We start from the raw sequence: 27,006 nt of genomic DNA on the forward strand, positions 1-27,006 counted from the left end.
TGTATTATTTGTTGAAACTGTACTTTCGATTTGATTTGAAACTGTCTCATTGCTATATGTTTATCAATAAAACTTTGAAAAGAAAAAAAAACAAAAAAGAAAAAAAAAGTAGCCTGAACTATATTTTGAGACCCTGTCTCAAAAAAAATTGTAAAATGAGTATACAGAAATTAGTACTTTTTCTATATGCCAATAATGAACTCTCTGAGAAAGAAATCAGGAAAACTATTCTATTCACCATAGTTTAAAAAATACTAGGAATAAACTTAACCAAAGAGGCAGAAGATGTTTAAAAGGAAAATTATAAAACACTGAAGAAATCGAAGGTGACACTAGAAGACAGAGTTCCTATGTGCATGGATTGACAGAATCAAAATTGTTAAAAATTCATATTACAGAAAACTATATAAATTCAATGCAATCCCCATTAAAATACCAATGACATAGATTCTTCACAGAACTAGAAGAAACAACGCTTAAATTCATACAGAAGCACAAAAGAACCTGAATAGCCAAAGCATTCCTGAGGAAAAGGCAACACCTGACTTCAAGACATATTACAAAGCCTCAGAGGCAAACATAATGGTGCTGGCACAAAACTAGAAGCACAGAGCAAGGCAAGAGAGCGGGAGGCCCAGAAGCAAATGCCCACAGCTACCGCCATCTGATGCTCACAAAGACGCCGTGAAGATGTGCTAGCGCATACATACTCTTCAACCAATGGTGTCAAGAAAACTGGATACCCGCGTGCAGAAAACTGCAAGAAGAGCCTTATATTTTGCCTCATTAAAAAAAAAACAAAACAAAACAATTCAGAATGGCTCAAAGACCCCAACATAAAACCAAAAACTTTGAAACTGCAAGAAGAAAACAAGGGAAACACTTTGAGATATGAAAACAGGCACAGATGTCTTGAGCAGAGCTCCAGGTAACATCAAGGGTCAGCGAGTGAGATCACGCCAAACTAAAAAGCTTATGCACATGAAGTAAACAGTCAACAGAGTGAAGACACAGCCTATAGAGTGGGAAAAAAATCTTTGCCAGCTACTGTTCTGAAAGAGCAGTTACCAAAACCCCATGAAGGACTCAGGACTCTCACCTGGCAATATGGTGCAAAAAAAAAAAAAAAAAAAGACAAAGAAAAATTTGCAGTTTGGGGACTCTGGGATATAACGCTCTTGGTGAAAGAAAGCAACAAGAGCCAGAGATCCCATGGCTTTCACTGGTACCAGTCAGGGAGGAGGGCGGGCATCTTGGCAGAGAAGAGTAACTCTTACTCACATGAGAAGAGTAACTCACAGACATCGCTTGTAAAGGAGGAGAAAAGCATGCTTGCGCCAGGCACTGAGGCTCCCCAGATAGTGGCGCGACAGAGAACTTGATGTTTGAAAGGCTGGCACGTTTCCTGCCAGAAAAGTCAAGTTCTCGAAGAGCCACGGCCTCGGCTGAGACGTCATCTCATGTCTTAGCCCTGGAGTCTCACAGGCGCGTGCCCCATTGCAGCCATCAGCCGAGGGCTACTGCCACCTGTGCACTGCTGTCTTGCTATGCTGGGACTCACTGTCACCTGGGCTGGACACAGTCATAGTCTGTTGGCCAATTAAGGAAACATCTGCTTCTCTGCAGCCAGCTTGGCACACCTCAGTGAATAGGGCTGAGGTCAAGGTCAGGGAAAGATGGAGGCAAGTGGCTTCACTTCTCAGGGGACCACAGTTTGTCAATCTCCCACAGAAGTAATATCCAGTATGCAGAACTCAAAACACCATTAAGAAAAACCAACCCTCAGAATCAAAAAGTTGGGGGTGGTATTGCAGGACTGTAATCCCAGCACTTGAGGCAGGAGGATCACTTTGAGTCCAAGGCCATCCTGGGCTACACAGTAAGTTTAAAGCCAGCCTGAAATACATAGAAAGACCCTGTCTCAAGATGAAAAAAAAAAAAATTAAACCAATAAATAAATGGAAAGTGAGCTGAATAAACACTTTTCAAAATGGTTACAAATGGCCATTACATATATGAAGAAAGCGGTAGCCATTACATGAAGATTCCATCATACCCTAGTCAGAAAGGCTCTCACCCAGAACACAAAAACAACACGTCCTGGTGAGGACACGGGGAGGAAGGAACCTTGCTCCCCTGCTGGCGGGGACAGAAGTCAGGGCAGCCGCTGCAGAAATCAGGGAGACATTCCTCAAAAAGCTAAAAACAGAGCTATGGTCTGATTCAGCGTACTACTCCTCCAGACACTCAGGAAAACCGAGTCAGCTTTCTATCTGCACTCCCATTTGCTGTGGCAAGCAGTTGGCCCACACCCCACTGACGGGTAAGTGGACAAAGAAAGCACGAGCCACACGGTGCCATTCGGCCCTAAAGAGAAACCCAGCTCTGTCACTTGCAGGACACTCAGCAGGATAAGACCATCATGTGAAACAAAAGCAGCTTCATGCAGAATGAGCACCGTGTACTTCTGATACACGGGCTGTAGAAGAAGCATTACGTGAAGGCAGAAGGGAGGCTGCCAGACAAGAAGCAGAGGTTGGGGGGTCTGGGGATTCGAGCAAAATGCCACAATGAAACAAAGCTTTCAGAAAGCCATTGATTTTTGCTTGGAAAATATGTGAGCCTATCAGGTTTGTTTGCCAACCACAAAACCAGAGGGCCAGCCAGATAGCTCAGTGGACTAAAGCACCTGCTTCAGCAGAGCACAGCAGCTGGGTTGATCCCCAGCATGCTGTGCAGGCCCCACCCCCGAGGCATGCTGAGACAGTGTCTGAAACTAGGCGTGGTGGCACGCACCTATAATCTTAGGGCTTGGGAGGCTGAAAACAGGAGAATCACTATGAGTCTGATCTATGTAGTGAAACCCCGTAGACCCTGTCTTAAACTCATTAAAAAAAAAAAAAAAATCCCTAACCAGAAACCAATTCATGTATCTATGCCTCGGTGTGTTTTATCCATTTGTGCAAATGACCAAAGACCCACAGCAGGCTCAGAGCCCCTGAGCCACCATCTCTGTCTCCACAGGCATTGCACCTTCAAACTCCAATCCGAATCCTGCTCTCTGCAACACCCCCAGACCCTGACATGAGCTCACCAGGTCACCCACATCTTCCACTGCCCCATGGTCCCCACCACCACCTGAGCCCCTCCACCTGCAGCACTATCCTTGTGCGGGCCCTAACATTTGTTCTTGGCTCCCTTTCTCATGCCCCAACCCACCCCTGGGCAGACCAAACTACTACCTCCCTCTAGAGCCACACCTTCCTCGCTCCCCATGGACCAGACCCAGCCTCCCGCTTCCCCTCCAGCACCAGAGACCATGGAGCCTGGCAGCCATCCTGTCCCGCCTCCACCCATGCACATGGCCAGGATGTGAATGTCATCCCAGGAGCAGCCTGTTGATGGCTGTGGGGATTGACCTGGCTTCATGCTGGTGGACACCACAGCTCAACTGCCCAGTCTCGACGTCCCAGGACAGGCAGAGGCTGCTTGGCTTCGCATGCTCTCTGCAAGGGCCACTGCTGGGAGTGAAGGGAGAAGGGAGAAGGGAAGACACAGGCCAGAGCTTGCACCCAGCTGCCTGCCAGCCCGCACATCTGCCTCTGCACTAAACAGGACAGACTGCCTGGTCCTTGTGGGGCTGGGGAGGCAGACAGCATGCAGCTCCCTGCTTCTGGGAAGCCCACACATCTGCCTCTGCACTACACAGGACACAGACTGCCTGGTCCTTAGGGGGCTGGGGAGGCAGACAGCATGCAGCTCCCTGCTTCTGGGTAGCCCGTATATCTACCTCCACACTACACAGGACACAGACTGCCTGGACCTTAGGGGGCTGGGCAGGCTGAGAGCAGGCAGCTGCCTGCTTCTGGGGACAGGGGCTGGGCAGGCTGTGAGGCTCAAAAAGGAGGACTTGGGCCTGGTGGGCACCAGGACAGCAGTTGTACCCCTCAGTCTAGACCCATGCTGCCCCAGCCCCTACTGCCCCCACTGGTGGCCAGAGGGCAGCCAAGCTCTGTTCCTAGCTTACCAGCCAGCCCAGAACAGGAGCAGACAGTGCCTGGCTAAGGGGCAGCCCTGGGCTGGCTGTCCTCGGGACCCGGCACCAGAAGCACCTGCACCTGTGCCTGGGCCTACCTGGAGCTGGAGGTGGAGCAGATAGCAGGAAGACCCCACTCAAGCCACCAAGGGGGGAGGACTGGGCCTGCCAAGAGCTCCTGGCACTGCAGCTGGGCCCCTTTTGCTGCCTGCTTGTATGCACTTGGCCTACTTCAAAGAGCGCTCTTCGGCACTGTGTCCTTGAATGGCTGTAGTAAAAGAACCATCTTTTCTAAAGCAAACATCTGCCTTCCTTCCTCAGCCCAGCTGCCACCTGGTGGCTGCTTCTCTAGATTGCAGCTTCCTGTGTCTGGCAGGGCTGCCCCTGCCAGCAGCCCTGCCAGGGAGATGCCTGCCCCCAACCATGGAGTGAGCCCCAAGCCTGGTGTGCTGCCACGTGATACAAGAATGATTTATTAGAACAAATTTCATGACAAATCATATAAAATAACCATTTTCTGAGACATCCACAAGACCACCTGAGACAATGTAGAGACACCGCCAAGAAGCCAGGCAGGGACAGGGATAGTACCAGGACTGATGTGGGGAGAAACACCAACATGTGCATAAAAAAAATTGTACAGCGGTGACCAGGGGCGGAGCACAGACGAAGGTGAGCGGCCACTGTGTTTCCGGGGCCAGGCTGTGGGCCACTGTGCAGGCATGCAGGTGGGCGGCAGCCCAGCTAGCACCTCCTCCGAAGGGACGGCAGGCTCTCGGGGTGGGGCCTGATGGCATCTGCCACCCGCCCTGCACACAAACGTAAACATCGAGTGGGCCGGGCACAGGTACCGAGACCCATGCCCAGCTCCACGACAGCAGACTGTAAACAGGGAGGCCTCGCCGCTGCAGCCTCTGGATCAGCCCGTGGCCTCTGCCAGCCCTTGACCCATACTAGCGCCCGCTGCTGTTAGTGGAGGCAGTCACCCCGCTCAGCCCAGCCTTGGCTCTTTGGCTGGGGGCTGCAGAAGGGTGCTGCAGAGGGGCTTGTTCCCAGCTAGAAGAATCCTGAGAAAGTGTCACCGCTTTGGGGCTTGTCCCTGAACCACTGCCATCCTCTGCAAGGGATCCATGCCACTTAATGCCCACAGCATCTGGGAGAACACGGCTGGCACCAGACACACTGTTTACATGCCTGCACAAGCTTCCAGAAACGTGCTTCCATTCACTTTGGTCAAGCCATCCCTCCCCGAGGGGCTGCCACCCCACACCTCTGGTGCAGTGCAGAGGGGCCCTTGGCTGCCTGCATGGCTGCCTGTGTCCTCCCACCTGTGCCCACTCGTAGGGTCCCACTGGCAGCCCTCAAGCTCGGGGGTTTGGCAGTTGTGTTGGCACCAAAATCTGGGAGTTGTGGGTTCCTGCCCCAACGTCTCTGCGGCCACATGCCTGACTGGCAGCTGGATTCTGGGCACTGGACCCCAGCTCACATTTGGCACAGAATAGCCCTGGCCTACCATCTTCCCATGCCTGGCCTCGGGCCAACATAAAAGGAGGGGCAGATCAACAGGGCAGCCCTCCCAGGCCTCCCGGTGCCACAGGCAGGGCTGGGCACTGCCATGGCACAGACTACTCTCTCCTTGAAAGCTAACGATGACATGACAGGGTGGGGGGAATGCCCCAACACTGGCCACACCAGGGGCTGGGCTAGGAAGCCTGGAGGGGCGGGGCGCAAGGTGGCTGGGGTGCTGGCAGGGCAAGAGGTGCCTGCCTGTGGGGCTGTGGCACATGGAGGGGATTCAGAGACGCTGTGGCCAGGCGGCAGGTTGGGCGGTGGACAGGCAGGCGCAGGAGGCCTGGCCTTGCTGGGGCCTAGATCAGGAAGTGCTCAGCGTCAGAGAGGAAGGCGGGCTCTGGGAGGCTCGGGGGCCCACACGTGGCCCTTGGCGGGAAGCCCCTCAGAGGCAGCAGGCTCTCAGGTGGGGCAGGAAGGACCGGGCCTTTCCCCAGCCCCTGAGTGGAGGGGCCCGTGGGAGCCCTGTTTCCTGTGAGCAGGTCCAGATTCACGCTGGGATCCACGATGGCGTTGATGACTGGGGTGGGGAAGGCTGGGTCAGAGGGAGGCCAGGCGGGGCCTCCACCGTGGCCCCTGTCACCGTGCCCAGGACAGCCTCACTCACCTTCCAGCTGCTTCTGAACACGCCGCAGCTCCTTTAGGATGCAGCTGATCTCCTAAGAGATGAAGGTGGCAGGTGAGTGGCACCTTGACCTGGGGCAGGAGGGGTGGGGCTGGGGCCATGCTGGGTGGGGTCTGACCTTGTTGGATGTCTTCAGGATAGGCACCTCATTCTCAGCGTTGATCCTGGCTTCCAGGTCCTCCCACGTGCGGCCCGTGTTTTGGAAGAGGAGCCTGTCGGGGACGAGGGCAGAGACGAAGAAATGCAGCCCGGCTCTCCCCAACTTCCCACCATCCCCTGAGAAAGCTCCTGCCAGTCCAGCCCCACATGGGGACCCTCTGGCTGGCACCACTGTCCCCTCTGTGTCTGGCCCTGGGGGGTAGGGATGGCTGAGCCAGGGACTAGGGCAGGGGGAGGTGGCAGGGCCCCTCCCTTCAGGGGCTGCTTGCTGGCCCGGAAGGCTGCAAGCCCTCTTAGGGTGCAAGCCCGGCTGGGCCTCGCTGTGTGAGTCTGTGGACCCTGCTGTCACTCACTTCATCTTCTCAGTGAGGTGTTCAGTGTTCTCCCGAATGGCAAGGGACAGCTGGGACACTGGGTTCAGCATCAGGTTGTCAAAGATCACCTGCAGGGTTGCGGCATTAGCAGAGCCCTGGCTGGCCCCAGGAAGCCTCGTATGCCCTCCCCCCATGGCTGAGTAGCATGCTTAGGGCTGGGGGCACCATGCCTCCTCGCGGTTCCGAGGCCTCGTCTTGTTGCCCAAGGCATCCTCGTGGCTGTTCATGTTCTGGTCTAGGTCCTGAGAGGTCAGAGTACCAGGAGGCACCTTCTGGAAGTTGAGGCTGGCCTCTGGGATCCGCTGCACCAACTGCAGGAGCAAGGCAGGCAGTATTGGCTCTGTGGCCCAAGGAGGAGGGAAGGAGAGGGGTGACTCATCTACCCAGTCCCCCTAATGCTAAGGGGTGCAGGCAGCCACACAGAGCTGCGCATAACTCCCTGAACACATGCTCTAGGGGCGACATGGGGAGCCAAGCCAGACAGATGCTGGTGGCCAGCTGAGCTGGAGAAGGCACATGGGGTGATGTGCTCTGCCAGTCGCCCCCAAGCGTGTGCAGCCAGGAGGCCAGGGCTCACCTCCTCTCGGGCAGAGATGGTCGAGGCGGGGGTACTGGGCATGCTCCCGAGGGAGGGGCTGTGCTTGGGCCCAGAGGAACCCAGCGAATCACCATCTGTAGCCACATCGTGGATCTCCTGGGCCAGGGTGGCGACATCCTTCACCAGAGTCTGGCTCAGTCTATAGCCGGCAGAAAAAATTGGTAGCAGGAGGGCCAGTGAGATAGCTCAGCGGACTAAGTGCCTGTTTAGCCACGTGCAGGGACCAGGGTTTGATTCCTGACACCAGAGGCTGCACTGACCCTGACCCTGGGCACGCTGAGCTGGCCACTAAGACTGGGCATGGTGGCATACGCCTGTAATCCCAGACTAGGAAGGCTGAAAACAGGAGGATCACTACGAGACCGAGCTGCGTAGTGAGACCCTGTACCAATTACATTTAAAAAAAAAAAAAAAAAAAACAGAACAAAAAATGGTAGCAGGTATAGATATGACAACATTAGAAAGGGTGGATGCCACCGGTGCCCACCTCTGCAAGCAAGGGAACTGAGGTAGAGGAGGGCATGGGCTGAGACTATGGCAGCTGTACCTTGAGCTCTGACCCTGAGCAGGGGTAAGGCAGGCAAACCCAAGGGCTGCTGGGGGATCTGAGCCCTGGCCACACTGCAGGGGGCACGTAATTCCTTGGGCAATGAGCAGCAGTGGCAGCGAGACCCTGGTTGTCCACCCCAGGTACCAGCCTGCATGGTCTCTCCTCAGGGCAGTTCTGCTGGAGACCACAGCCTGTGTCCTCTGCTCAGCTGCCTCCTTGGCCAGCATGCAGGGGCAGCACAGTCCCCTGTGGCTCTCCACATGGGAGACAAGCCCACCCCAGGCTTTCTTGGACTGCTGCTGGTGATCCCACAGCCTGGCAGGGGCCTACAGGACAGACTCTGACCTTCTGCCAGGAGCCCCGCTGCACCAGCCTTCCACATGAGTTGGCTCTGCCCCAGTCTCTCCACACTGCCTGCTCCACACAGCGCTTCCCCCCAACGTGCTCACCCCAGGTCTGGCTCTAGGCTGCCCTACAGTACCATGCCTGGGCCACTTTCTGTCTGGGGCACACTGTTCCTGCCTCCCGTGTCCGGCTGACTGGCACAGCCGTGCTTGTCCACTTCGGGGAACACAGACCTTGAGAAACCCACACAGTTCCCTGCCTTGTTCTCTCCTTTCTGACCCGGCCAAGCCCTGGGAATTCTCTCTTCTCATTCAGCCACAGGGAATCTACCACTGCGGGCACTGCCCAATCACACCTTGTTCTCTCTCCTGCCATCCTCACCACCACAGACCCACCATGGTCTCGCCTCACCATAGCCTTAGTGGCCATCTTGTGCCAAAGACGTCTAAGTCCCCATCCACGTGGGGGTCTCCCAAGGCCAGCCACGTCTGGGAGCCTCCTTCTGGGGGCCTCCAGCACTCACAACTCACAAGCTCAGTCCTTTACAGGACACCTGCTGTCCATGACCCTTTTGGGCCTGGCCACTGACTACCAGTCAGTGAGGGGCCTCCCTCAGCTGCTCAGCACCTGTACCACTCCTCCCAGTAGTGGGCACAGGCTCATTCCTAGCGAAAGCCTGGGCAGAGTCCTCATACCATGTCCTCCAACTTTCCAGACAGCTGTCCATTCACCCATCTGCCCACTGACTTGCTTTTCCACCCCCCCCCCCCCCCCCCACTGACTAAACCATCTACTGAACGAACCATCCACCCACCCATCTGCCCGGTGACCCAAACATCTACTCATCTGCCCACCCACATCCATCCATCCATCCATCCTACTCAGCCATGAGTACAGCCTCTGGCCAGTCCGTCCTTGGGTCCTTTTCAGCCGAGGGCAGCCCCCTGAAGTTGCCCAAGGACGGCCCCACTCACCGGGCAATCTCCGCAATCTCAGCTGTCTGCACGATGAACCCGTAGGGGTCGGTTTCCTCCTCCTCATCGTCCGTGTCCCGAGGGCCTGGAGCTCGGGAACGAGCCCGGCCTGCACTGCCAGCCCGCGGGGTCTGCGTGGCTGTTGAAGTATGGGAGCGTACATGTTTGGGGGAGCTGTGATGGGAGCCATATTCCTCCTCGGAAGTGGATGTGTAATCCGAGCCCTGCTGCCGACGACGTGTGCCTTGGAGTGAATTGGTTGCAGAAGCAAGAACAGAACAAAGCAGCACTCAACACCCCACAGCACCCAGGGCCCTCTGGATGAGGGCCCTACGCTGCAGGCCAGGCAGAGCCATGACAGGCATCCTGTGCCCAGAAGCACCAGCAGCCGCTGAGCTCAGGGACCACAAAGTCACTCTAGCCCAGGGTCATGCAGGGCCTTGCACCAGATGGGGGGATGACCATGCCTGGGTACCAGTAAAGGTTCCTGGGCAGACCCTGAAGATGCAGTGAGCCTTCCTGGAGGGTCAGCCATGCCTAGCTGGTGGCAAGGTAAGCCAGAATGGCTGGACCCTCATGGCCTTCATCAGGCCTCTCCTCAGTGACAGCTCCCCAGGCAGGGTCCTGAGTTCTTTCCAGGGTCTTGTCTGAGCCCCCAAACAGCAAACAGGAAGTGGACAGGGAGGCTGCATGCTTGGTGGGGTTGGGAAGGAACAGTGGGTCAGCCAAGCAGAGGTCCTCAGCCCACAGCCATAAGGCCTCCCCAACCCATCCCGGCTGCCAGAGGGAATCAGCAGGCAGGAAGGTCTGTGGATAGCACTGGTGGTAGGCAGGACGCGTGGCAGGGGCAGGGCTACAGCACCTGGGCCTCAACCAATCCATTCAGGCAGGGCACGTGTGGCCCCTTTGGTGGCGTACAGAGCAGGCCGTGGGGCTGCCAGCCCCTCCCTCAGCATTGTGCACATGGACCTTGTAGAGTAGGGCGAGACTGTGGGCTCAGTGTGTCAGAGGCCCCCACCACACAGGCACAAATGACCCTATACCTTCCATAGGGCAAAACCAGGCAAAGCGGCTCCAGGGCCAGGACAGGCGCCCAGAGGTGGACCCAACCTGAAGTACAGAGGGACAGGGCCAGCCCAAGGCCCAGGCCCCTTGCTCACGGGATGGAGTAGGAGTCCTCCGTCCTGGGATGCTCAGTGTCCCCTGCTCACGTGGGATTGCAGGCATGCCTGGCCCCCACACGTGTGCAACCCTACAATGTGTCCACCTAGCTCTGGGCACAGATCCCTTTGGGGCTCTGAGGCTGACCTGCAGGAAGCCACTTGACCTGCCATCCCCGGCCAGCCCTCCTGTGTCCCGTACTTACTGGAGGCATATCTGGCACTGCCTGGGCGCGCCCTGCTGAAGGGCTGGCGGGAGCCTGTGCTGGCAGTGGCTGCAGCTTTCCTGGCAGCAGCACGGGCATCAGCCATGGTGGGCTTGCGGTTGGCACAGTACAGCTCAACACTGCGGCCTGAGAAGCCTGTGCGGGTAGGGGCTGCCTCGGAGTCACTGGGACCTGTGAATGAGCCAGCCCGCTTCCGGGGCATGGCCAGGATGTCCAAGCGGGATAGCTTCTTGGCCTGCTCAGCAGCTGGCCGGCTCATTGGCTCAGGGTTGGCTGGGGCTCCCCGGTCACTATCCGTGACCTCAGTGTCAGAGGTATCCCCCAGCCGGGCCCGCCTGAGCCGGGAGGCCCGCGTGGGTCGTGGGGTGGACAGGCTGTTGGAGCGCGTCAGCGCCTGCTGCACCTTCTGGACACTGGTGCAGCCACGGCTCTGCTCCTCCCGGGGGGCCAGGGCAGGTGGGGCGGCCACTGGTTTCCGGCGAGCTCCTGGCCGACCTGCACCAGCGGCCTCTGGGGTCTCATGGTTGGGGGTGACTGTGTCTGAGCTGGGTAGGTGGGTCAGATTGGAGCCTCGGTCCTCAGGCCAGTCCTGGGGCCCCCGGGGACCATGGGCACGCCGGGCTACCAGGTGCCGTGCCAGCTCTCCGCGGCCCAGGTCAGCAGGACTGGTCAAGCGATGTTGTTTCTCTGAAAGTCGTTCACGTGCGCTGCCCAAGGCAACCCCTCCTGGGTCCTGGGCCACTGGTGGAGACGACTGCCTCTCCTTCTGTGACCCTAGAGGCTGAGGGGTTGTCGGGCTGGGCCCGTTCTTACCACTGAGCAGGCTGACAGTGCTGGCAGTGTCCACATCGGAGTCCCCAGAGAGAGAGTCATCTGGGGGCCTGGGGGTACTGCCCCCCTCATCCTCTTTGTCCACAGTCTTGGAGAGCAGCTGGGCTTCCAAGGCTGCCAGGGCTGTCTCAGTCTCCTTCAGGATCAGATGAGTATCCTGCGCATGGAGATCCATGCGTGTGGCCCGGACCGTGGCCAGGTCCTGTAGGAGTGGGTGACTGGAGATGTGTGGGAGCTTGCCAGGTGCTGGGGAACCGTTTGCAGGCTCCTTAGTAAAGCTCTCCTGTCGCACAAAGGTGGGAGCCTCGCGGGGTGGGGTGGGGCCACCGGAGCTGTTGGGCTCGGGGGACCGCCCAGGGTGCAGCTGGATGACCATCCGCCCACTGCTGCTCATGTAGAGGCCATCCCTCACTGAGGGTCTGGCCTGGCCCACGCGCCCGGGACCCTCTGCCTCCCCAGAAGCTGCCATGGGTTTTTGGGAGCCAGTGGCCTCATTCTGGTCACCAATGTAGAAAGAGATGGGGGCAGGCTCTCCAGCAGCCCTTGGTGGGCGCTGCCCCTTGGCCCAGGCCGGGCCCTCCTGGGGGCTCCTGTGCCTGTCTTCCTGCTGCTCTGTGCCCAGCTCAGGGCCCCGGCCCCCATCTGATCCACTGGCATCACTGAGGCTGTCAGGGTCCAGGTCCTCCTGGCCAACCACGTGGCTGGGCTGCTCGACACCCAGCTCTGGCGGCCCAGGACCATTCCTTCTAGTGGCCTCTGGGCCAGCAGGGCTGTCCGCTCTGTCACTGGGCAGCTGGGGAAGCAGGCGTCTGGCGCGCACAGGCAAGGCTCCCTCGGGCTCTCCCGCCCTGTGTCTCAAGCCATCCTCTGCAAAGTGCCAGGACGGTCAGTCAGAGTGGCCCCAGGTCCACCTGTGCACATAACCCTGACCCTCCAGCAACCATAGCAACATGCACGCTGCATCTGTAGCCAGTGCCCAGGGCTGTCTAGGCTGGCCTGGCGCAGTCATTCTGGCTCCCCAGATCACCTACCTGCAGGGCTAGAGTCTGAGTAGCTGTCAGCCAGGCTGGCCCAGCGGGACACCCACTTCTGACCTCCCGGGCAGCCTGGAACCATGAGGCCCTAAGGAGAAGACCAGAGTGCCCTCAGCAGGGGCAGCACCAGCCAGGAGGGAAGCCAGGATGGCCAGGTGGCCACTCATGCCAGTGCCCAGCTTACTTGTCCAGTGAGGCCACCCTCAGGGAAAGACTTGGCTGAGCCCCATGAAGGCCTCAAGTGCCAGCCAGGATATGGCTCTGTTCCTACTGCCCCTCCCAGCGTGGCCACGTGGGCTCCTACCTGGTGCTCCACTGAGGGGGCCACACCCAGTGGCCGGGAGGCAAACTCTTGCAGCAAGGCCATTCTCTGGGCCACACCTCCATCACTCTCCCCTCTGATCACAGGGCGGAAGGTGGCTGAAGACACCCTGGAGAGTTCAGGGGACTCCAGTACCCCAAAGACCTACCAGGAAGAGATACCACAGAGGTTCAGAAGTGCCTGGCTCGCTGCCCCACTCCAATATGGAGGACATACAACTTGGCTGTCAGCTAGAGTGGGGTGGGGAATAGACTACCCAGCAAGGTAAGAGGCAGAGGCAACGGGCAGCGCCACTCCATGTGCTAGCACCAGAAGCATCCACTTGCCTGGCTGGGCCAGACTCCAGACCAGCTGGGGTGTAAAAGGCGGGTACCTAGGCCCCACCCCGCCCACTGCTGGTCAAGCTTCCGCCCAGCTGAGCCCCAGCTGCACCTGGTCGATCATCTTGCGGGCCTCCTCCACCTCCCTGTCCTGCGCCTCCGTCTCAATGGTGTAGGTGCCCGCATCACTGAGGCTGTCGTCCTCGTCCTGTCTGTGTGCCTTGGGCAGCTGGGGTTCAGCAAGAGGGGGTGGTACAGCAGGGGCAGCCACAGGGTTGGCCCCACAGGACGTCAGGGGTGCGGGTGGCACCGGGGGCGCCTTCTCAGGGCTTGGCCTGGTGGTCGGGGAGCTCTCGCGCATGCACTGGGCCATGAAGTCCTGGGCCAGGTGGGAGCGGCGCCCCACACTGCCAAAGGAACGGACTGGGGGCCGTGCGGCTGACGAGGCACTGGCCAGCCGCTCTTCTGTCTTCTCCCGTTTCAGTGAGCTGGCCCTCTGGGACCCCGAACAGCTACCTGCCACCACACGTGCAGGGGCACCTGGGCGCTCCCGATCAGGGGGTCCCGGGCCCCGGCGCTTGTCAGCCTTGGGGTCCCCAGGTGGGGTATGCGTAAAGGACTGGGAGCGTTTCTTGCGGGGCGTGTCGTCATCAAAGAACTGGATGACAAAGGCCTGCTGGTTGTGCAGCAACTCCTGGGGGTCCCGCTTGATCTGCCTCTGCAGCCGCACCTGCTCTCCGCTGGCCTCCATGGGGGCCCCAGCCACCGAGGCCGCCTTGGCCAGGGGGTCCTCTGAGTCGCTCTGCGTGCCGTCTTCATGCTTGTGACCTAGAGGGACCCAACTTGTTGGGGAACTGCGATTGGCTTGGAGCCTCACATGGGTAAGGGGATCTGGCCCCTGCACCACGGGGACCTGGCCCCTGCAGCTGAGATTAGTGAGAGATACCCAGCTGCTGTGCACAGGCAGCTCAGGCAATGTACTGCAAAGCAGAGTCCACAGGTGCCTGGGGACCCACTGGTGGCCACCTGCCTGCCCCGGGTGGCCCTGCGCCAGGGAGTACTGACCTTTCAGGGTGCGAGTATGGATGGGCAAGTCACTCTTGGTGCTGTGCCGGTCATCGCCTGGGCCAGCCCGACGCAGCAAGCTTGGGTCATTCTGCACCAGCCAGTCAGCTACCTTGGTCTCAGCAGAGACCATCTCCACAGGTGTGGCCTCCTTGCCAGGGGGCCGCCGCTGGCGCAGGGCAAACTTAGTGATGTGGTCCTTGATCTTCACCTTGCCAGGGCTGCAGTCATCAAACTCAATGGTGAAAGAGGCGTGGCTCTGCACCACAGGCACTGCCCCACCACCACCCACCTCCTCATCCTTGGTGGGTGCCTCATGTTCCAGCACCTCTGGTGGACGTGATGGTGGTGGTGGGGGCTCCTTCGTGGGGATCTCAAAGTAGCTGGGCTCCCGCCGAAAGGAGTAACCCTGAGGCTCAACAGGGGTGCAAAAGCCAGCTGGCGGGCCATCCAGCTCGCTGGTCTGCTGCATCGACTCCTTGGCTCGCTCTGGGGGCATACAGAGCAGGCCTCAGGGGGGCCACCCCACCTCCCACTTGTCTCCCCTGGTGCAGGTACCTCAGGCCCACTCATCTCCCTCCCTCACACTCTTGGTCTCAGGGACTGCATGGCTGGGTGCCAAGACTCACCTGGGTAGGGCTCCTGGCGCCGGTCCTCAGGTGGTGTGCCACTGTCATCTTCTCCCCACCAGGATGGCTGCCCATACAGGGGTGTGCGGTACACCACTGACTCTGTGTAGAGGCAGAACTCAGGCCCTAGTGTCCCTTCCCAGCCGAGGCCTGCAACTGCCAGAGACACTGGCCACTTGCCAACTACAATGAGCCTGTTTCCACCTCTCACCTGCCTGCTCCTGCCTGGGTCTCTACAGAGCCCACCAAAGGGAGGCTTGGCCCTGGAGGGCATGGCCCCTGGAAGCCTTTCCTGGGGCAAGTAAACCCTGGAGTCCTGTGCTTGACCCTCCCACCCCAGAGCTGGCCTGATGGGGATAGGGGTAGCAGAATCCACTGCCCACCCAGCCATTCTCCAGGCCTCTAGAAATGTCCCAGGCCACAAGTGGGTAACCCTGGGGCTGACAGCCACCTGGTCAGAGAAGCCCAATTGACATTTTGTATATTTGTTTTAGTGTTTGAGTACTGGCCAGAAGTGAAGATTATAATTTCTACAAAACCTGGTTTTCCCGCTCTGATTTGGGCAGGAGTGGTGTCCAGTGGCTCACACTTCAGGGCACCAGCCCAATGCCTAAAGCCTTCCCAGCTCCCCCAGCTCTTCTAAAACTTCCGGAGCTGTGTGGCCATCTGAGTCACAGGAGCTATGGCTCCTGACTGCTTACCAGATGGGCAGTGAGAGGCCCTGAGGATGGCCACTAGCTGAGCACCACATGCTCCCAGGTGGACTTCTCCAAAAGTGTCAATGGGGGGGGTGGGCTTTCCTGACCTAGTGCTGCATTCCAGCTACTGAGGCAAGGGTGCACCATGGGCAGTGCACCCCAAGCTGTGACCCGAGCCCCTCTCCTGCTTGTTGCATGCTGTGTTGGCTGCTGGGGCCGAAGAATGGGCTGCCCTGCCCCTGCAACTGCTGGAAACACCACCACCACCAGCTGTGTGTACCAGGGTCTAGCCACTGCCCAGTGTTTCTGCACCTGTGTGACTTCTAGGAAACCTTCCTAGTCCCCAGCTTGTAGTTCCAGACGGTTCCAGATGGACACTTTGCCACTTAGGGAACGAAGGTCCCAGAAGAGCTTAGCAGCCACGCTGGGCAGTGGCGGGCCTTTCCTGGTGAGGGTAGAGTGGGGAGCCCAGACCCACCCCTTCCAGCCTGAACCCTCTGGCTTACTTGGGCCCATGTGGCAGCACCCTTGCCACCCACCAAGTGGTACCCAGGTCTGTGCCAGCTCCAACATGACTCTGCTCTGTGTCTGTGGGCAGCTTGGTACCCCGTCCCACCTGCCTCTGGTCAGCTGGTGGCCACCAACTGCAGAGGTAATGCAGGCTGGGAAGTGTGTGTGAACCCACATGTGGTACGCCACAGGCCTAGGAGGAGCAGGAGCTGAGATGAAAGGTCATGGGAAGATACATCTCAGTGGCACGGGGTACAGTGGAGTAGAGCAGGGTGAAGGGAGGGGCATCATGGTGCAGGGGACATGTGGACCAGCAGGCCAGAATGTGGCCTTGTGCCTCTATTGCCGCTTTTCTGTCCTGTCCCCAAACCCAGCCTACCTGTTCCAGGTCTCCGGTCCCCTTTCTCTGGCCTGGGGTGCGAGGATTCACAGTAGGCCATGAGTTCGGGTGGTGCCTCACTCCTCCTGGGTGTTGGGCTCTTGACACTCACCTGCAGCTGACTGGTGTACTTCTCATGCTGCAGGTGAATGAGGGATGGGGTCAGCTTGGGGCCATCACCTAGGGTAGACCTTGCCTCTCTTCTCACTGACCAGGAGGTCTCCCCATACCCCAGAAAATACATAGACCCTGGGTGCCCCACATCCAAGCAGGAGGTCCTCAGGGCACAGGGCTCCCAGGGCAGTGCTGGGGCTTGCTCAGAAGGGGGCCGGAATGAGTTGGGGAACTTAGGGACGACCATCACAGGCTCCGTCTGGAACAGGTCCCATGGGAGGGCTTGGGGGAGGGAGCAGGGTCATGCTTACGTGTGCACGTGTATGTGTGTGCTTGTGTGTGCACACGTGTGCCCCTGCACCAGTATCTGTGAGCCTAGAGTGCCCTGTTCCCCTGGCTGTGCAGCCTTGTGTTGCCCGTGTTCACTAGAAAGTGAGTCACAGACACAACTGCAGGGCTCTGAGCAGGGTCCCCTGTGCTGATGCCCCACAGCTCTACAGAGATGCTACAGAGAGGCTGCCACCACCATCACAGCTCCCCTGAGACCCTGCAGCTTGGCTAGGGCATCTGGCCACACGAGGCCCTGACATACGCGAAGGTAATGTGCTGGAAGGCACTTTCCCACCTCAGCATGCTCCCCACAAGCAAGAGGCCTGGCAGAGTGGGGTCCCGGAGCCCCGCTCACCCTCCTTACCCCAGACGTGCACTCCGTCCCCAGTGGAGCTTCTGCTTCCTTCAGGGCCCCCTGATACCAGTTCACCTGATGAACCACAGGCCTCGTACCCAGGGCACAAGACCAGGCCCTGGAAGCCCCTTAACCCCAGCAGGCCAAGTGCCTAGCCTGTAGCCCACTGTCCCCACCATCTGTCCCAGCACAAGCCTGGAGGGCGCTGACTACTTCCCCACCCACCAGACTGGGCCAGCGGGCAGGGCAGGACAGGGCAGCTAACTCCTGGCACCAGCAGCCAGGACAGGGTGCTCCAGAGGACAGGGGTATCTGCTGAGGGAACAGAGCTTCCAGGTGCAGGTGGAAACTCTAGGCTAGGACTTGGAGAAGTTGGGCCTGGCAGTGGGGACACTCAGGCCACTTTCTTCGCCAGGACCCACCTTGAGTGCTTCCTCAGGCACACGGTGCTGCACTCGCTCCAGCACATACATGTTGGAATGTGGCACCGTTCAGGACAACAGACAACAGGCAGAGCAAAAGACCTGGACCCAGGGTGAGGGGGTCTTCCTCTTGGGGGGGGGTCAGTGATGGCCCATGTCCAGAATGGTGTTCTACCCAGAAGCCTCAAGGTAAAGCCACGATGGGGTCCCAAGTTTCCTCAGACGCATGTGAACTTGGGCTCAGCAAATGAGTGAGGCCAAACATGGGCTTACTCTGTGTGGGCTAACCGAACCTAAAGACCCACGCTGACCTCCAAGACACCCACCCTCCTCCAGGATTACAGGGAAACTGCCCTGAGTGCCAGAGGAAAGGATATCATAACCAAAGCGGATGACATCATTGAGCTTCAGTGTGACGTACTTCTGGTCTGGTATTCGCACATCATTCACAAAAGTCTGTGGAGGAACAGGTGGCCATACAACTGAGAGACAGGGACAACGAGGGACAGCACCTGAGCTCTGCAGACCCTCTCTGCAACCTGTCCACAGCAGACCAGAGTCCCACAAGCAGGTCACAGCTCCATGTTGCCCTGCAGACCTCTCAGTGCTGGCCCTGCACATCCAGACAGCAGCCTAGGGATGCACTGAAGGCGCTGTGGACAGCACAGGGGAAGCCTGCTTGTCATGCAGTCTGGGTGAGTAGGGCTGCTGCCACCGATGGTTGCACGAGGGAGGGCAACCTGAGGCCATCTGGGTGGGAGTACCTTGAGGGGCATTGAGAGCAACATCCAGAGATTGCTGCAGGCTCATGGAGCAGAGGTGGGGTCCCCAAGGCTTGGGGACTCCTGGCTCAGAACTGTGTGGGCAATGAACCAACAGAACCTGACGGCTTGCTTTCTCATTGAACAGTGTCCCAGCATGCCTGTGTATCCGCAGAGAGATGCACAGACAGGTTCCTCCAGGACAGACATGCATGGTGGGGTGGCCCCCACATCCCTTACCCCATACCAGCTCCCGCCCAGCCCCTGCAGCCACGATTCATAAAAAAGGCCACACAGCGCCCCACCCCCACCCCATACCCAATCAGGGTACCTGGTATAGCTCCTTCTACCTTGGGGAGGCCATTTCCCAGCTTCTGTCTGCCCAGCCTGAAGAGACTACACTCTGGGGGCCAGCCTCACCCCAGGAGACCAAGTACTGGCCTGTGGGGCCTTTTCCAAGGGGCTACCTCTACCCCCAACCTACCCTGCAGAGCAGGCCTGGAATGGGTCGTGGGCCCAGAGGCAGCACCAGGGCAGAGCCACAATACTCACCCCATTGAGACTGCCCAGATCCTTCACCCAGTGCTCGTCACGGTCCTGGTCGTAGTTGATGACTGCGTGCTGCTTGTCCACGCTGCGGGACTACAGAGACACAGAGAGGATGCTCAGGTACCCCATCCTAAGGAGGTGAGTCCAGGAGCCAGAGGCAGCCATGCTGCCCACAGCCCATCACACCATCCAACACTGGCCGCTGGGCCACTGACCTCCACCTACACACAGAGTGTGCACCCACTAAAGCCACCCAGCCACAATGCAGGCCACAGGGACTAGAGAAGACATCAGGGCCACTGATCCCCACCCCACCTACATAGACTGTATGCCCATTAAAGCCACCCGGCCCCATTCAGACCACAGGGACTAGACAAGACACCAAGGCAACCTCCCCTGTGTGTGAGGTCACTCTGGCGCCTCCTCCATGACCTCTTTCCCCATCTCCCCTCCTGTTCCAGCATCCTCTCTGGGTGGACAGTGGGAGTCTGAGAACCCATTGTTTATCCAGACAGCTGGTCCTTCCCAAGGACAGGCGGGGGTGATCTGCTCCAGCTCTGGCGGAGCAGAGCTGGGTGCACAGCCTCTGGGTCAAGGGCGAGTGTGCATACGGAGGCTCCTGCAGCCCCGTGCCCTGACGAGGCCCCAGCACCTGCCCTCACGTGCCTGTACTACGTACGTGCACATATACACACACGCACGCACACACACACACAAATTCAGCATGTACACAGGCCCTCTACCCTGAGTGGGGCTCCCCTGCCCTGGCCACCAGCCTGGCCAGGACCCTCCCTAAGGGAGTAACCACAGCTCCCTCATACAGTCACCTCAGTTGTCCAGCTGCAGCATTCCACTTCCCGCCCAGATGGAGACAAGAATGAGATCACATTCTCTTTGCTCAGGAGCCGCAGCAGGGGTCCATGTCACCCAGGCCACAAGGCCCATGGTCTCAGTGCAGAGCTCCACTGCCTACCTCTATCCCACGCCACCTACGACCTGGTCCCTAACCCCTCCACCTGGAAGCCACAGGCCAGGGCCCAGGCCAGGAAAGGCCAGCAGACCCAGCCAATTCAGGACCCAGCCACCAAGCACTTAGCCCGAGGACCAGCAGGCAGTGCCCCCAGAAGATACCAGGTCAGCCTCCAGGGGGATGGAGGATCATTCCCCTCCCGACTCAGGACCACCCAATCCACAAATGGTGGCACAAACCCGAGTCCCCTGCAGCTGGTCCTCCCCCAGAGGCTCCCACAACTGCACAGCCCTTCTCGTGGCTCTGGCACCCAGGGCACACACAGGGGCTTGGTTTGGGCACACTTGGCCAGGGCTTACTGCAAGTCCCACTGGGTGCCACGGAGCCCTACAGACAGCAAAGAAGCTCTCAGACTGAAGTGGCTAGAGCTTCTTCCAGGACCAACTGCAGTGGCCATCACCCTTGCTGAGGAATGTCCCTTCGTGGGGCCTCCAAGTGACCTTCCCAGCCTGGACAGGGGCCCCTCCTGCCACCATCAGATTCCTGCTCCTATTTCCTGGGGTCTCCCTGGTCCTGGTCTGAAAGTGCCAGGGCTCTCTTCAGACCTCCCTCTCCTCCCCAGGCCACACAGGGCTCTACCTACAGCACCCTGGGGCTCTGGAAGCACCACGCCTTTGTGTGCCCTTGGTCTCAGCCCATACAATGCCCTCTTCCAGGACTACCACCCTTCCTGTGCCCATTTTCCTTCTCTCAGCAGATGCTTCATCAGGCGATAGCTTTCTGAGTCCCTGGCCTAACACACACACCTGGGCTGCAGTGACGCCCACATCGGGGCCAGGAGGCCACAGCAGAAAGGGCCTTGGCCCAGACATGCTTCTATCAGGACCCTGCTGGCTTACAGGCCAGGGACCCGAGAGGCAGGGGAGCCCACCAACGCTGGAAGCCGTCAAGCATCGGCCGGTGAGAGCTAAGAGTGCTGGCATTTCAGGGCCCCCTTCTAGCAACCTTCCTCGTGGGCCAACCAGACACCGCGGGCCAGAAACAAAGCCCCACCTGGCCGTGCCCACATACTCAGGGCTGGATGCCAGCCACCCAGAAGAGGGGTGACCAGGGCTCATGAGGGGTTGCTGAAAGGAGCTCCCCAGCGCAACGCAAGCGGGGCAGATGGGTTCCAAACACATGGACAGAGGGAGGCAGACTTGGACTCACTTTCGAACAAAATAAAGAAGTGCTTCATGCTGAGTCTAACACTATCTATGGGGGAGAGCCCGTCCTGCTGTGCAAGTCTGCCCTACTGAGGCGCAAGCCACGACTCGTGGCACAGTCTCCCACCAGCCCATCCCCAGCGCTGTCACGAGGAAGGCTACAGGAACTGCAGCTGGCCACCAGGCAGACCAGGGCCATGTGTAGGCCCCAAGGCTGCTCTGGGCTGCAGCTCCTGCTCATGTTCCCAGCTGTCACATGTGCCCATGGACAGCCACAGGCCAAAGGGGGTGGGGCAGAGGTTTTGGGGGGAGGAGCCACATCCCCAGCGCTCTTGTGATTCAGTGGGGACCCAGCAAGTGCGTGTCTGGGGACAAGGCCCTGGCCACATGGGAGCGGGCCCAGGCGTGCACATAAAGGCCAGTGCAAACACACACACATAGGTGTGCACATGCCTGCATCATACAGTACTTTCTCATGGGTACCAGCTTATGCCAGGCCTGCCCTGGGATTGGATGCTACTACAAGCAAACTAGAGCCTGCTGTGGGAGGTGGGTAGACAGGGGGGTGGCCACAGCTGGGCTCCCCATGGCCCTGCCTACTTGGCCTAGGCCTAGCCTCAGGCTGCCCCCCAGGGGGCTGTGTCCTCCCACTGCCACCCCTTTTCCCCTTTCTGTCAGCCTGTTCCCGCTCACAGAGCTGTTCGGTACAGTGCTGCCTTCTTAGCATTTCCTCCATGCAGACATGGAGGACAGGGGTTGGAGGCCACAGACGTGTGTGGAGCAGGAGCAGGGTGCCTCTGGGTGAGCAGAGAAAGTGGCTGGGCATGTGGTGATGAGAGGGGGTCCAGGATGGAAGGCACACTTCTACCTAGATAACTAGGGTCTGGGACATGGGGACAGATAGGGCCACCCTCCGTGAGGCTGAGGGTGGAAAGCACGGCTCAGGGAGCTGAGGTGTGGGGTGGGGGCAGGATGAAGTGGGGTGGGGGCCTGGCCATGGAGAAAGTGAAGGGAACAGAGGGTGACCCTGAGGCTCAACCACCCTTGAGAGGCCTGCGGCAGCTGTGCAGCCAGTCAGAGCTGAGGACAGGATGGGCACAGGACTGTGAGCACCTCATCTGGCCATTGAACAGAAGCTAAGGCTGGAGGAAGTGAGCATGCAGGTCCCAGGAAGGGCAACAACACATGCGAGGTTCCCGAGGGCTCGGAGGGTGGCACCAGCCAGGATGGGGTAAAGAGGACTGGGGATGGGGATCTGGGGCTGCGGGTGATGTGGCACTGAGGACTTTTCTGCAGAAGTGGCCCAAAGGGGAGGTGGGTAGAGAAGGCTGGGGGGAGGGTGTGGGCTACAGACAGCAGTGCCGGGCAGTGTGCAGCCTTCCTGTGCTGTGCCCACACACATGCTCCCCAGCCTTAGTCTCCCAGTGTGAGACAGACACCTTTTACACACCTTTTACACAGCCATGCTACCACTGTGGGGCAGAGGCACAGGTGCAACCAAGGCAGGAGCTGCCTGGCACAGAGGCCTGGAAGCTACTGTTGTTCCTGCCATGCTCAGGGCTGCACCACCAAAGGGTTAAGATATGAGGACAGGGCCCCAAACAATGTGGACACTGGGACCCCCAGATGACCTCTCCCCAGTGCCCAGGAAAAGTGGAAAGCAGGGAGGCACAGAGCCAGGCACATGGAGGAGCTCCAGCACTCTAGGCTCACCTCAGCTCTTCTCTAAAGCCCTTGTATCTAGAAATCCCTCGGGTCTCATGTGTTCATAGGTGGGGGTTTCTAAGGTAGCTGCATTAGGAATTGTGAATATGGGTTAAGGATGTGACACTGTGATTGAGGGTATGGATACTGAAAGCCCTACCCTGGGAAAGAGTGGCTCCAAGCAATAGGCTTGTGTCCTGGACGGAATACAGAGGGACAGAAAGAAGGCCAGCTTGTTGCTGTTGTACTCCCTGCCTCCTACCCGCCCTTCCATGGACTGTTTCTCCTCTGTGATCCCCCTGGGCCATGCTGCCTTGTCTTAGACCCAATCAGCTACAGACTACAACCTCTACAAACTATGAGCTAAATAAACATTTCCTCCTTTAACTTGTGATTGTTGGCTATTTATCTCAGCAACAAGGAAAGTGACTACAATAGGCCCGAAGGTGCTACCTCCTCCAAGAGGTCCTCCTGGTGACCCCAGGAGCACTGCATACCCCAGCACCAACACCATGCACATTGGGCCACACCCTGGAACAATCTGGCAGACCTAGCTACGAGGCTGGGGACAGACCCTGTGTTTACCATTTTTATGCTTTTAAATAATTAAAAATCAAGAGACTACCTGTGTCCTGTAAAAGTCATAGGAAAGCACCCAGCACCCCTAAATAAGCATGACCTTGCCTGCCTCGCTCCTAGGTGCACATAATCTATGGCACCCTCATACTAGGGACACAAGGCCAAAAGCAGGTACGGAACCACAGAGCCAGCAAAGCCTATCACAGGACATACCTGCAATTCATGCATGGGCTACCTCCCTGTGCTCCCCAGGGGTTGCAGAGAACAGGATAGAAGCGGAGAGCTCTGAGTCAAAGGAACCTCAGAGTATGAACACCCCAGCAATTGGGCAGAGTAGCTGGGTCTGGGTCCAGGAACACTAGCAGACTTCAGGCAAGGAGCTGGAGCATGGGAGCCTGGCTCATCCACGGCTAGAACAAAACCCCTTTGACTGGAGAATGTACAAGCAAGTACTGCTCTCAGTACTGGGCCAGAAAGCCACACCAAGGTACCCAAGACAGAGACCTTGTCTCTGCTCCAGATGAGCCTTTAGTTGTGGAAGGGTTGGACAAGCTCCATGTAGCTTGTTCCTAAGGCCCCAATCCCATGCATGAGGACTCTCATCCCCTAATCGCCCCCTAGGGTGTCACCTCCCACACTGCCCCCTGGGAACTAAGTTCAAGTACTTACATGATTTTAAGAGGACAAACCACACAGAGGCAGGCAGAATATCAACACAACAGAGGGGCCCTGGCAGACATGGCCTCATACTTGCTACTAGGGTAAGTAAGCTGTGGCACCACCCACCCTAGCCTAAGCAGGGCTGCCTCGTGGGAGTCTCTTGTACCCCAGGGTCTGCATGGACAGCTGGGACTGCATGGGGGTCAAGGTCTGACTGAGCCCAGGCTTGTGCAGAGCACAGGATATAGAGATCCTGCACCAAGGGCGGTGGGTCTCATTCCTACACGTGTCACGAGACCGCGGGGCTCATCCGTGGCCCCGAACCCAGGTGGAGATGTCTGCGGCTGGGCCCCGCAGCAGGTGGGCACATCGTAGCCCTGGGCCTGTCTCTTCACAGCCCTAGGAGCCACTCACCTGCAGCATGAGCTCACACTCATCACGCCCCACAAAGATGAGCTCTCGTGGGAGCCGGTGGCGGGTACCGCTGCTGCTCACCAGGAACCAGGAGGTGACACTCATGTTGGCGCTGGTGAGGCCCGTCTGGCCCTGGAGGGAGGCAGTCATCAGAGTGGGGTTCCCCAGGCTGGCCCGCCCCTAGGCCACTCAAGGCCCAGCACAGATCTACCCTCTGAGGCTTTGGCCAGCCTCCTCTGGAAATGCTGGTCTGTGTGCTCTGGGGCTGCAGGGTACCTATGTCTGTACACGAGGCTGCCTGTCCTTCCCTGAGCACAGCCCAGGTCCCAGGGTCAGGTCTGTCCTGTATGGCCTGTCTTCCTGACCAGTCACTCCTGCGGACCCTTCACCTAGTGGTCTTGTCTTCTAGATCCCACCACACTTAGTCCCTTCTCTCTTTAGGTGCCAGGCTCAAGGCTCAGTGGACACCAGCCATACTGCCTGTGTGTAGATACACATGTCCATGTGGTCTACCAGGAGCGGATCCACCAGCACACAAACCCTGACCCAGAAGGCCCACTTCCCCCGGAAGGGCCCTCAGACCAAACACAGACAAGGATCCTGGAGTGAACAGCTGCTGGGACATGAGTGGAGAGGGATTCTGAGCCTTCATTGTACCCACCACTGGGAGGAGGCAGCACATCCCTTGCTGGACACAAGCAGGGGTATCGACAGTTTAGGCATCAGGCAGCCCATGCAGTGCCCAGAAGAGGGGCATTGGTAAAGAAGAGTGCTGATGGCTAGTGTGATAGGCCAGGCAGGGAGCACCATGATAGCAAGAGGGACACTGTGGGCCTGAGTGACAGCCAGGACCCGTCACCCTAAGGCCATGCCCTGGTGGCCCAAGGCCCTCTTTGCACTGGGTGCACACCCAGAGCACTGACACAGACTGACACACACTATGACACATGTCCTGCACACTGTGTGCTGGAGTGGCCTGGGCTGAGGTGGCTGTGGCCAGGATATAGAGATCCTGCACCAAGGGCGGTGGGTCTCAGCCCAGCAGGTGGGGGCAGCACTCCACTGTAGGAACCAGCAGTATGAAGATGTGGCACAGCAGAGGGACTCAGTCTCACATGTCCCTGAGGGTCCTGGGGTAAGAAGAAGGTGCCTGGGGCCAGGACTGCACCATCACTGTGGGCTTCGGTGCAAAGGAACACTGCAGGGCCTGTTCAGAAAGGAGGCAGTTTCTAGCCTGAGTGCAGGATTGGGCAGAGGCTGAGCCGGCATACAAATCCCATGCCCATGAGCGGGCTGGGGCTCCTGGACCCCTGCAGAGGGTAGCACTTGCTGCACAAAGGACAGCTAGAGGAAGCAGGGAGAGGAGCTTGGGTGAGACCAGGTGAGCAGTGCAAGAGGGAGGGGAGGGTCACCTCGCGAGATGGCCTGGACTTGGATACTTGGGTCAGAGGAGCAGGAAGGCAGAGCATCCACACAGGATCCTATACCCAGGGTCACCCTGGCCATTCTGCCCTTGAGGCGGGCCTCCTCCAGCACCTGTGGTCAGGCCTCAGTTCCCGTGTAGTGGGCAGGCTGCAGACCGTCGCCAGGCTCCACCCCTCTGCGATACCACACGAGAATCCCTCTACACACCTGACACACCATCAAGATGCAGGGGAACCTGCACCACGGGTAAGCCCCGTCAATGGAGCCCTCATCATGGCCCCATTTTGCTGGTGCCAGCCTCGAAGAGGGAGCAGTGGTGTCTAGAGGGGAGGCATTGGTGCCCCTGCAGCTTCTACATCACAGAGATGCCAGTGCCACCACAGCCGCACCTCCTGGGAACCCCTAACCCTGCTGGGGAGAAGCAAGCTCCGCGAAGCCTCCGGCCAGGCCTCACTCTCCAACCTGCCAGGGGACCGGGGACGCGCCCAGAGGAGGCCGCAGCCTTGTTCCGTAGCAGAGAGAAGCCATGCGGCTGAGCCGGGCCAAGCCACCGGACCAGGCTCAGGGCACGGACCGCGCTCTCCACAACCTGCGCCTGTGTGGGCTGGGCTGGCCGGGCCGACGTTGCTAGGAGAGGGATTAATAAACACCCCAAACTGGTCCCCTCCGCGGAGGCAGGGCCACTGCCCGGAGGTGAGGCGGGAGGAGGCGGGCGGGAGCGGCGGAACGAGGCCAGGGACGGCGAGAGCAGGCCGGGCCGCGGCGGCGCAGGGAATAAGGAGAGGAGGAGGAGGCCGGGCCGCGGGAGGGAGGCGCCGCCTGAATCACCGCGGGTCGGGGACGGACGCCGGGCCTGCCCCTCCGCAGGCCGCGTAGACGCGTTCCCTGCCAGGCCGCGCTGGCTGGCGCCCGGGCCCTCCCGACCCCGGCCGGTGCAGAGCTCACCGCCTCCGCGGGGACTGGCCCAGCCAGGTGCCCGGCCTCCGCCCGCGCCTTTGTCCCGGCCCCGCGCCCCAGCCTCTCCGGTGCCGCCCCGGGACGCGCAGGTGTCGCCAAGGAGGCCCCGCGCGTCTTACCTGCTGCTCAGCCCGCCGCCCGGACCCGGTCGGCCCC

The 27,006-nt window shown here is 59.0% G+C and overlaps 1 protein-coding gene across 3 annotated transcripts in view; it reads right to left on the reverse strand.

Annotated features, from left to right (window-relative positions):
- Positions 1-4,483: 4,483 nt before the first annotated feature.
- The window catches only part of Cep170b (centrosomal protein 170B), a 23,184-nt gene continuing 661 nt past the window's right edge, over positions 4,484-27,006 (reverse strand). Inside the window, exons 1-19 of one of the 3 annotated variants that reach the window (XM_004645375.2) lie at positions 26,970-26,996; positions 24,469-24,600; positions 18,940-19,029; positions 18,004-18,082; positions 17,627-17,685; positions 16,406-16,544; positions 14,819-14,920; positions 14,190-14,678; positions 13,237-13,952; positions 12,787-12,948; positions 12,480-12,570; positions 10,597-12,315; positions 9,231-9,474; positions 7,341-7,500; positions 6,934-7,074; positions 6,743-6,831; positions 6,349-6,442; positions 6,213-6,264; positions 4,484-6,125 (exon numbers count right to left, since the gene is read on the reverse strand). In XM_004645375.2, coding sequence (XP_004645432.1) covers positions 5,905-6,125; positions 6,213-6,264; positions 6,349-6,442; positions 6,743-6,831; positions 6,934-7,074; positions 7,341-7,500; positions 9,231-9,474; positions 10,597-12,315; positions 12,480-12,570; positions 12,787-12,948; positions 13,237-13,952; positions 14,190-14,678; positions 14,819-14,920; positions 16,406-16,544; positions 17,627-17,685; positions 18,004-18,082; positions 18,940-19,029; positions 24,469-24,573 — 4,752 coding nt within the window. In that variant the 5' untranslated portion in view covers positions 24,574-24,600; positions 26,970-26,996 and the 3' untranslated portion in view covers positions 4,484-5,904. Of the gene's footprint in view, positions 6,126-6,212; positions 6,265-6,348; positions 6,443-6,742; positions 6,832-6,933; positions 7,075-7,340; positions 7,501-9,230; positions 9,475-10,596; positions 12,316-12,479; positions 12,571-12,786; positions 12,949-13,236; positions 13,953-14,189; positions 14,679-14,818; positions 14,921-16,405; positions 16,545-17,626; positions 17,686-18,003; positions 18,083-18,939; positions 19,030-24,468; positions 24,601-26,969; positions 26,997-27,006 lie in introns of those variants that run through there. The other 2 variants (XM_004645376.2, XM_023705636.1) reach the window with 2 other exon arrangements.

This window comes from Octodon degus, unplaced genomic scaffold, assembly GCF_000260255.1.
Source record: "Octodon degus isolate 3935 unplaced genomic scaffold, OctDeg1.0 scaffold00226, whole genome shotgun sequence".
NCBI lineage: Eukaryota > Metazoa > Chordata > Mammalia > Rodentia > Octodontidae > Octodon > Octodon degus.